The sequence below is a fragment of the Zonotrichia albicollis genome, chromosome 25 (assembly GCF_047830755.1).
Source record: "Zonotrichia albicollis isolate bZonAlb1 chromosome 25, bZonAlb1.hap1, whole genome shotgun sequence".
NCBI classification, from domain to species: Eukaryota; Metazoa; Chordata; class Aves; order Passeriformes; family Passerellidae; genus Zonotrichia; species Zonotrichia albicollis.
In genome coordinates, this window is record NC_133843.1 from 4,599,240 (window position 1) to 4,610,429 (window position 11,190).

The 11,190-nt window shown below is 41.9% G+C and overlaps 1 protein-coding gene across 2 annotated transcripts in view; it reads left to right on the forward strand.

Moving 5' to 3' along the window:
• The window catches only part of DHRS3 (dehydrogenase/reductase 3), a 28,719-nt gene extending 18,642 nt beyond the window's left edge, over positions 1–10,077 (forward strand). For both annotated transcript variants that reach the window (XM_005492933.4, XM_026796885.2), the window contains exons 2-6: positions 4,387–4,530; positions 5,649–5,768; positions 7,144–7,382; positions 7,841–7,966; positions 9,234–10,077. In XM_005492933.4, coding sequence (XP_005492990.1) covers positions 4,387–4,530; positions 5,649–5,768; positions 7,144–7,382; positions 7,841–7,966; positions 9,234–9,318 — 714 coding nt within the window. In that variant the 3' untranslated portion in view covers positions 9,319–10,077. The remainder of the gene's footprint in view (positions 1–4,386; positions 4,531–5,648; positions 5,769–7,143; positions 7,383–7,840; positions 7,967–9,233) is intronic.
• The last annotated feature ends 1,113 nt before the right edge of the window (positions 10,078–11,190 follow it).

Sequence of the window (11,190 nt, forward strand, 5' to 3'; positions counted from 1 at the left end):
TCTCTTCTTCCTGTGTCCAGTGGTGGGATCCTGCCTGCAGTGTCAGGGATGGCTTTCCCATCCCACCTGGAGTATCAGGGATGGCTTTCATCACACCTGGAGTATCAGGGGTGGCTTTCCCATCCCACCTGGATGTCAGGGATGGCTTTCCCATCCCACCTGGAGTATCAGGGGTGGCTTTCATCACACCTGCAGTGTCAGGGATGGCTTTCCCACCCCACCTGCCTCCCTGGCTGCTGCCAGCCCAGGGTCACACCGAGGTAAGCACAGGCAGGAAGCCTTGCAGCAGGATTATCCACCTCCCTGGGCACCTGCCCTCACCAATTTTCTGGTCAGTAACTCTGTGAGAGGAGAGGGTGTCTGGTGCAGCAGGAACAGGCAGGCAGGGGAGGATGGTGAGAGATGGAGAGGAGGGAGAAATAAGGGCTGGATTCTTTCCAGGGTGGAAAACTGTCTGTCCAAGAATTTATCCAAAATGCAAATTAAATATTCCTCTGTCCACCACTAAGTTTTGGTGAATGGGTGGCTGTGCAGCATCCTGACAGGCTGGGAAATCATGAACCTTATTCCTTCTCATTTTCCTCTGTCCAGACAGGAACTTCTGTGTCTGTTGGAGTCATTCTCAGCTTCCATTTGGGACACACTTATTGCCAATTTAGACTTGCAGTTAGAAAGAAAAGAGGAGACAGACCAGACTCTGAGCCCCATGTCTACATTTGAAAAACTGTGCTTCCCAATAAAATGGACCATTTCTGAAACCACAGCTCTGTCTGGGGCTCCTCATGAGTGCAGAGCCCTGGAATCCCAGCTGGGGCGGGGTGAAATGAAGTAGTGCCTTTCTTGATGTTCACTGATGTTTACTTTCTTGATGTTTACTCTCCTGATGTTTACTGAATAATATTTCTTTATCCCAAGGGAAGTGAAGAGCCAATATTTGGGTAACTGGAGCTCACAGGGCAGCAGCAAAGAGCCCCAGGCCCACTGTGGCTCAGCAGGGAGCGGAAGGGTTTGTTCATCAGCATTGGATGATCATTGCTAATTGCACATTTTGCAGAAGTAGCTGAATATAGGAGCACAGAGACATGAGGAGTTTGTAGCAAATCTCAGGAGGCAGTAGGAGAGTAAGGACCCAGAAAACATCAGAAACATCAGAAAACTGCTGTGTTGCCTGTGCAACAAGACTGCAACCAAACTCTTCCTAAAGATGTTCAGCAGCAACAGAAGCCTCAAGTGTGAGACAAATGCAGCAGCTCCAGACTTGTCTCGCTGTAAGATCTGCTGTCCTGGGAGGCTGGGGGGAAACCTGTGCCAATTCAGTCTGGCCAGATGTAAGAGAGAAATTTAAAGTCTCATATGATCTCATAGGAGCAGTCAAGCTTGAATTTGGACCAAAAGCACGTTGTATTGAGTTCCGAGTTTTATCCATCTGTAAAAAGTAGCAGAAATGATGGCAGGAGCCCTCACTTCCCACTGGGCCATCAGGGACCTCTCACAAAAGAATGGTCTTTTATTTACTGCCTTTCTCTTACACAGGCTGAAGCCTTCACCTGAATGTGTACAGTATCAAAGACACGAAAACTTCTCATGGAAAGAAGTCAGTGTTGAAATTAATGTTGTCAGCAGGATAAGCAGCAGATTCTGTCTTCCCCAGATGGCCCAGATTTAACAGGGTCACCTTGCAAGACTTGCCTATAGGATATTAAAGGTCTCAATGAAACTGTTGGGGCATAAAAAATGGTATATCCAAGAGTTGCATCACAGACAGATGTTCCTTTGACAGGTCATCCTTTGCTTAACTGTTCTTCCATGTATATTTCCTGACATTCGATGCACCAGTGGTAGCTCCTGGGAATAGGAATGTTTGAGACAGATTGAAGTGAAGAGTGAGGGATCTACTTTTTATTTAGCAATAGCAGAAGCACTGGAGTATTAGATATGTGAACACAGTTTCCTGCCTTACTCTCCTTGTCTGACACCTTATTTCTGTTTCTCTCCTCTTCCTGTCCTACCTTCCATCACTCTTCAGCAAGTCACTTCATATTTTAGTGTGTACATTGACTAATCCAACCCTGCAAAGAGGGCGAAGTTCACCCGGATGCAAAACTCTGTGGGCATCAAACTTGATGTTTGCAGTTGACTTTTTGTGGTTTTTTATCTCCCCTTTCCACAGAGGTTTTCCCTCCCCCTTTCCACGTGGGTTGTGAAAGGGAGAGCAAAGTGTGCATGTGCTTGCAGCTGAGCAGTATTTTGTAAATACTTCCTGAGAGCTTGTGAAATTTCTCACATGTTCTTGATTTCCCTTCAAGGCTGCAGTGTACACATGAAAAATATTCCTTGGTCTAGCCCTGGGATCAGAAGTGAGTAAATAGCCATCAGTTTTACAGGCTTTGAGGAGATGCCAAGCCCTGATGGCCAAGGGTGATACGCTGAGACTTTAGAAGCCAGGCCAGTGCACAAGCTGCAATTTCAGCCATATGCTTTCTTATAGTTTTTAAGTGTGATCACAGCTTTTTCCTTGAAAATTACTTCCCCTGAGATAAGATTTCCCATGAAATGGCTCTGGCATATTTATACACACTCTGAAGTTTCTGGTTAACCAGATTTGTTAGTGCTCTGGAGAATTTGAGGATATAAATCTTATCAGTCTGGGCGTGTTTGTGTTCACAGATGTGCCAACGACATGGAAATGGGATTAATTGTAAATGTAACTTGTTTAGGAAGTGGTTGAGGATTTGGGTATTTCTGCATTTTAGCCTTGCTGGGGTTCACTAAAGAGCTCTTTGACCCTGCAGAGATTAGTTTTAGTACCAGTTATGAGATAAGCTTAGCTAGTCCTTAAAAAATAAGCATATTAAAGCTCCCTGTCAGAGATTGTTGTGGGGTAAGAATACTGCACATGTAATTTTTTATGTTTATCTTACTGTTATTAAGTTAATTGCAGGGATTGAGCTACAGGCAGTGATACAATTCAGACCTTTTTCTTTCTGTTCTTTCAACTTTGGAAAAACTCAAAGATTCTTTAATCTTTGAAGTGTAAGTGTGCTTATTTTTAACCATTAAAAAAATCAGTATACTGGTCAGATTCATACAGACTCAGTACAGTAGTGTGAGAAGGAACTGTAATTCTGGATCACACGTGCTTGGAGATAGCACCATAATTTTGCATTTTCAATGTAGCAACCATTTCTTCTCTCTCCTTTGGATCTTGCTCTTAGAGTTCACAGAACAGTCAGCTGATTGCAGTAACAAGCTCCATTCAGTAATTTATTTTTTGCAGAACAACAGTGACTCACCATTTATAACATGATAAGTGCTGAGAAGGCTTAGTTGAAGAGCAAAAACCAGAGATCAATTCATTCATAGATGATGAATGAATGAAAAGCAACAGAGATGAAATTATATTCCTTCCAGTAGCCTTGAAAGAAATAGCAAATAAGGTTGTGTACTCAGAAAAAATATTGTGACTATATCTGCTTAGCTGCAGATTAATGTTTGAAGCACAGTGGTGGAAGCCCCATCTCAAATTTGATGTTTTTGCCTCACTAAAAAGAATTGTACTGAACAAAGCCTCATGATGAGAGTTGATGAACCTGGTGACTTTTAAAGTTATTTCTATTTCTGACCTCACTGATGGTGTAGAAATGCAGATAAGGTTGGCTGGTTATGTCTCGTTGTAAATCACATCCATGCTCCATTATTTGAATGCTTGTACTATAAATATTCTGAATTTTCTTTGTGCAAGAAGCAGTGTTTAATTTTTATTGTGTTAAAAGGCAGTGGCAGGTGAAATCCTGCATATAGGAGCAGCAAAATAAATTCATGCTTGAAATTTCTCACTTTAGAAGTCTGTTGGAGGATGAGCACTTGTTTGAAATGCACCTGAGACACCAGCCTGCAACCAGCATTGCAAGTGATTACTAGGCTGAAAAAATACATTTTACTACAGAGCAGATTTTCTCTCCATACATAAAACAAGAAGTAGACAACACACCAGATATTCAGGAAGGCCTGTGGTTTTAGGATAAATTTGTTATTCTGTACATGTGTACAGCAAAAACAGGGAGAGATTTGAAATGACATGATGCAGAAAAATTTCCAAACGTTCCATATTCCACTCACATTAGGCTTCAGATGTGAGTTTTTGTTTCAGCTTGTGTTGCTTGTAAAGAATCTGTAAACAGAGGATCAGCAGTGGAACACAGGTCCCACTTGATACTCCCCATGTAACAGAAAGTCATTGCTTTTCTTAAATGAAGCAAAACAACAGCCCTGGCAGTGAAAACACATCAAAGATTTCCATCAACCCGTTGAAGTCAGAAGCATGTTTTAATTATTTTAGATATGAAACAGAAGCAGTTGGACTCTAACAAAAATTTCTTGCTACAGATCATCCTGTGGGGTCGGACTGAGAAATGCCTGAAGGAGACTACGGAGGAGATCAGGATGATGGGGACAGAGTGCCACTACTTCATCTGTGACGTGGGGAACCGTGAGGAGGTCTACCAGCAAGCCAAGGCCGTCAGGGAAAAGGTCTGGGAGAAATATGCTTGGGAGGCTGTCACCTTGATTTTTTATTTTCTAAGTTATCTGATGTTTACATTCTTGTAACGGACTTCCTTACACACTTTAAGCAAATAACTTATTGTTTTGCATTCTTTTATAGAGGAGGAGAAAGTTGATAGACTTTTGGTTTGTCCGTGTCATTGGAGAGGTGGCACTGTCACCCTCCAATCCACTGTCACTTTTAGAAATCTATAAATGTTGGAGTCAGAAATTAAAAGCTCTCTTTTTACCTTAAAAGAGCAGCATGTAATAATAAAATAACACAATAACATTGTGTCATTTCATGTCCTGTAGTGACAGGAGGGGGCTGAAGGAGCTGGGAGCCTCACTCTGGAGAAAAGGAGACTCAGAAGGAGGAGACTCATTATATATAATATATATATGTATTGTAGAGGAGGAGACTCATTATATTTATATATATCTATATAATTATTTATTTATATAAATATATGTATAATTATATATTTTATATATACATATATATAGTAGAGTATAATCCACAGATTATAAATTCTGCCCCTTGGCATAGTTTACTCTGGAGGTTTCATGGATCACTTCACACATCTCAGTGTTAAAGAACAGCCCCATCTATAGAAAAGGAGACTCAGGAACAGAAGACTCTAGATAATAGATAATATATCATAGATAATATATCATAGATGATAATAGATAATTTTATTATATATTTTATATTATATAGGGCAATAGTGGAGGCACCATCCCTGGAAGTGTTCAAAAACCATGTGGGTGTGACACCTGGGGACATGGGGTAGTGCTGAACACAGGGGTGGAGCTGGGTTGATGGTTGGACTTGATGATCTCAAAGGTCTTTTCCAACCTTAACAATTCTGTGATTCAATATTTGATGAGAAAAAATATATATATTGGGAAAAAAGAAGGGTGACCATACAGATAGGATTGTACAAAGTCCAGCTAGCTATCTGAGGTGATACAAAGGATTACAAAGCCCATAGGCAAGAGTGTCAAAAACTGTGAAAATAACAATGTATGTGGGCAATAATGGCTATTCAGCTCTCTGATTTGTGGAGAGAGATACCTTTTGTCACAAGCCTTTTTTTTTGCAGGTGGGTGACATCACCATCCTGGTGAACAATGCTGCTGTGGTTCATGGGAAGAGCCTGATGGACAGCGACGACGATGCACTGCTGAAATCCCAGCACATAAACACCCTGGGACAGTTCTGGGTGAGAGAAGCTCTTGTGTCCCATGTACCCAGAGTTGATGTCTCAGTTTGGAAAGACAGGAGTCTGCTAAGGAAGGCAGGAGCCTCCCCTGAAATGGAGAATGTAAACCCTCCCCACCCCTCTGAATTGCTATGAATTTTAAATTAAGGGGCTCTCAGGCAAAAAATATGGGAGCAGGAAATAACAGTTCTTTAATAGGGAAGAAAATAAAAGGATAAAATAAACAATGCAGTAAAACAAAACAACACTGACAGAGTCAGAACCCAACCTGACACCCTGTGGGTCAGGCTGTTGGCAGCAGTGCCATTGGAATTGTGGCTCAGCCCTCCTGCAGTGTCAGGGCTGGTTCTGCTGGAGCAGGATCCTGGAGAAAGGTGCAGTCTCTGCCTCTGAAGGTCCAGGGGCAGAGGCAGCTGCTGCTCCTCTGGGAATCCAGTGCAGAAGCTGTGCTGGTGTTCCAGAATCTCAGATTATATCCAGGTAGGAATGCTTGGCTCCTCCCCCTGGGCTCACGTCTCCCAATGGGATGCTGCAGTTCTTATCAGCCATGGAGGGGCATTCAATAGCTGTTATCAGCAGATGTCCCCTCCAGAGGGAGATGTGATTGTGGAAGAGATAAAGAAAAACTGCCAACTTGACAAAAGACAACTGCCATCCAAATGGTAATGGAATACATCTTGCCTTGCAATCTGGAACAGTTGGGGAGGAGAGTGACAGATTACAGCCTGTAGGTCTTTCTAAGGGATACTTGGTAAAACCAGTCTGTGTTGAAAACAAGAGAGAAAAAACAATGTGAGGGGCAAAGGCCAGAGGAAAGAGGTCAAAAATTACCATAATTTTTTTAGTAGTCAGTTTTTAATGCTCTTTATTCCCATTCTGTGATTTCCAGTAACACATTTGATGTCTTTGTCAAAGCCTGAGCTCACAGAGCAGTTTCCTCTGTGGTGATGAGAAGGGAACATCAGAGGAGTGTGGGACTACAGGGAAGGGAGCTGTGAAACTCAGTCCATTTGGAATCAGACAATAGAAATGAAAAAGAGCTTCTTGTGATTTCATCACTTAGTTGAAAACTTTATCCTGTAAAAGCTCTTAGGCATAGAAGGCACTGTTCATGGCCTTTATCTATGGGTACTGCTTATATATGTGCTAGGAAAGGCTTTTGTTGTGTTTCTACACAAACTTTGCTCACTTAGAACCTCGGAAAATGACAAAACAAGGTCCTCTGCCACTTTCCTTTCCTTACATAATGAACAGGAACACTTGGGCTTCTTTTGTCTATGTCACCTTATTTTTTTCAATCAGTGCTGGTTTTGTTGTATCACTGCTAAGCAAATTTTTTTTTTTCTTTTCTTCTTTTAACTCTCTTATTCTTCAGACCACCAAAGCATTCCTGCCAAGGATGCTGGAGCTCCAGAATGGGCACATTGTTTGCCTGAACTCTGTCCTGGCCTTGTCAGCCATCCCTGGTGCCATTGACTATTGCACCTCCAAAGCCTCATCCTTTGCTTTCATGGAGAGCCTGACCCTGGGGCTGCTGGACTGTCCTGGAGTGAATGCCACCACAGTCCTGCCCTTCCACACCAGCACAGAGATGTTCCAGGGCATGAGAATCAGGTCAGTCCAGGGGAGCTGGAAGAAAGCATCTCATTTTAAATGAATCATCAGAATACACTCCTAATTAATGCTTCATTTAGTTAAGAGAATTTGATGTCTCATTTGGCTGCCTGGGAACAGAGGGTCACTTTAGGCCACCTGGGAGCCATCAGACTGGTTCCCTCAGTGTGCTGGGATATTCCTGCACCACCCTGGCTGCTGCTGAGAGAACTGGAAGCTGCTTTTCCTTGCATTTTCAAGCCATACCAGAGGGGAAGCCATCTGCAATGGTCATGCAAAAGGACCAGTCTGCTTTTTGGGCTGGAACTGGAATTTTCTGCCTCTTTTAGAGACATAGCCTGTCCTGGGGATATTTAAAGGCCAGTTACCTGCAATAACTTAGAGTAGCAGGACTTGGACAGTGACACCTTAAAGAAGGAGCTTGGTTCCCCTGTGATTATTTTATTTTCTCTGTTCAGGTTCCCTAGTCTCTTTCCTCCTCTCAAGCCAGAGACAGTGGCCAGGAGGACGGTAGAAGCTGTTCAGATGAACCAAGCCTTCCTGCTCCTCCCATGGACAATGCATGTCCTTGTTATCCTAAAAAGGTGAGTATTTCCTTTGCCCAGCACAGGGAAGGTTTGCTCTGTGTCTGTTCCCTGAGGCAAAGCAAGCCATGGAAGCAAAAGGGAGATACTTTGAAATTCCCTTTGGAGATATTTTCTCTTTGTATAACCCCTTAGGAAACCAGTTTCATTCCCAAAATTTGGATTCCTGAGGTGTAAACTGGATTTTTGTCCAGGGAATTTCATAATAATTAACTTACACAGGTAGTTGATGGGGATTTATTAAGTCACTTGTTGGATTCCAGGCTTTTTGTTGTGCAAGATTTCTGAACCATAAGGCCTGGACATCCCATCTGCATTTAGAGAGAATTGCCTATGTTGCATCAGTGAAACTATTAAATCAATATTTTTGTGTATGATCAGGACTGAAATTTTAAGGTTCCTAAGGAAAAAAATCATAACTTCATATCCTGGAACAACCACAGAGAAAGAACATTCACCTTTGTGTTTCCATGACAGTTTGCATTAAAACCTGTGGAAAAGCTGCTGCAGTCAGGAACTGAACCAAGGCCATAAGACTTCTGTGGAAAATAATTTCAGTATTGCATTTCAAACAAGAAAAATAATTCACAGTAAATGCTTTGCTCTGAAAGTAAAATTCGGAGTAAAAGTTCCCAGAAATTCTGTCAAGAAGAAAAGGGGCTGTTCCATTTTATTGTAAGAATTAATAAGTTATTTTCCATTAGAGTAGCTGTCAGGAAATTGTGTCTCTATCCAAAGCTTAGGATAAGGAGGCCACATGCCTTGCACTACCAGATGGCAGGTTAACCAGAGAATTCAGGTTAAATCTGTATATGTCATAGTATATAATATAATAATTATAAAGTATAATAATGTTATATATTATCATAATATAATAATATATAGTATAATCTATATTATATAATATATATTACATTTAGATATATTTCGATATATAGTATATATATAGTATATACTATATATATTTAGATAATATAGTATATATATTATATTTAGAAGGAATAAAACATAATGGTATCTTCCAAGTCACAGCTTTTACAGACTTTTTTGGATAAATATTTCTGTAGAGAAAGAGTGACTGGATGGAACTTTCTCCCTGTAACCTCCTCACAGCAGGAAACTGATGCCAGTTTTGTCTGTGTCTCTCACTAGCTGGTTTTTGAACATTTGTGTATTTATATCCATAAATCCATATTTATACATCTCTCATTAGAACAGATTGAGGGATTTGTCTCATCTGCTCATTTTCTTTCTGCTTCCACACCAGCATTCTGCCCCAGGCAGCACTTGAAGAAATCCACAAGTTTTCTGGGAGCTACACCTGCATGAACACTTTTAAAGGACGAACATAGGCTGGCACCAGGACTGCTCTGCAGTGAGCCCAGCACAAGCATGAAAATCCTCCAGGACTGGGAATCAGCAGCTCTTGGCTTTCAGCCTGTTCATGTGACTTGTGCTGCTCTGAGGCAACACATTTCTTGCAGGTCATATCCATAGTAACATGACCTTTGCACAGGATTGAGTGAGTGGACTATGGACCCTTGGAAAGGAAAAACAGAAAGTGTGAAATGTTTCCATGATGTTTAATTCTTTAGAGTTCAATTGTTATAAATCTACTCATAGTTTTAAGATGTGATTTTTGTTTCTCAAGTGTCTGTGGGCTGCCTCAGTGGAGAGGCAGCACATCCCATCCCAACACACTCTGTGCCCTCTCTCCAGAGCAGCTGCCACTGGTTTCACTTCAGCTTTTTGAATGGGGAACTTCAGAATTACTTGGAAGAACTAAAAGATACGGACGTTTCATGGATGCTTCCTTCTCTTTCTTCACTTCCCATCCCTGATGAAGCTGTTCCCAGCACACACTGGGGAAGGAGCAAACCATGAGGCAATGTTTTCTCTGCTAAAGGCCACCCAGGACTTCTCTTTCTGGGCCCAAAAAAGCTGTTGTGCTTCCCCTCTGGAGGCTGGACAGGAAGGCTCAGGCAGCAGAGCTGAGAGTTTAAATAGTGGGAGATTCTTTCTGTCACTGAATTCATATGTGAAATTGTCGTTCTGATTTTTTTTTGTTGTTGTTAATTTCTGATAAAATATAAATATATTTTTAGTGTTAATCCCAGACTGCCACACATGTAGGCAGCAGCACATTGGGGATGAACTAAATCTAGGAACTAAAACTAGAGCCTGCTTGTACAAACATACATTCACTGACACAATCCATGCAGAGGAAAATCCATTATATCAGTCTGCACAGTGAAGTGGAATAGTGCTCTAAGAGACAGTGCTGTTGTGCTCATGAGATGTGAAATTGGGGAGCACATTTAGCAAAGAGCTGATTAAATGCATTTTGAATTCATCTGGGAATAAACCCATTGTGCTTTAGGAGCATTGAGTCAGCCACTGATCAGCCAGAAGTGATAAATATGCTTGGGCTGAGGTGCCAGAAGCAGCTAGACATTATTTATTTTTGTAGTGAAATATTCTCTGACAGCCTAGGAAGGGCAGCACTGCATTCCTGTGCAAAATGCAGTGAGCAGCACATTGGAGCACTGCTAACAGAGAAATTAAAATAATTGCAATACAGGAAGTAGCAAGTCCAGCTGGAGACACCTGAATGAAGTGCCTCAAGGGTGGATGTGTGATTAAAGGAGTGAATTTAGGGCTCCTGACTCGAATTTCAAGCTTTTCTGTAGATGTCCTGGATGGCTTGGGGCAAAATGCATCACCTGAAGGAGCACCCTGACCTGCAAAGCAGATATTTCTGGTGTTTCCCTACCTCAAAATTGCAAGTCTGGCTACCTAAATGTCTGTCAAAAGTTCAGCAAATTCAAATGCAACATTTTGTAGAAAGTTAAAGCAGTATTTGTTCATGGACCAGGAGCTTCTATACAGAAATTTGGATGAGGAAAAAACCCATATACTAAAATTTATCATCTAAAAGACTTCTGAGGCACATCAGAAAAGCTGTGAGCTGTGCTTAAAACACTTCTTTGGTTCTGCCACGTAGATTGGAGACCTGCAACTGAGGTGCAAAGGTGTGAGTGTTAAAATCAGGTCTGACCTTGCTGCAGACCATTGGATTTCTCCTTTCTGGAGCTCTCCCAGAGGAAGGTGCTGCCAGAAGTGTTGGGGTCCCTCTGCCTGGGTGAGTGTTTGGAGGGGCTCTCCTGCCCGAGTCAGTGCAGAGCTGTCACCTGGAGCACTGTGGCACTTCTGGTTAATCTGAA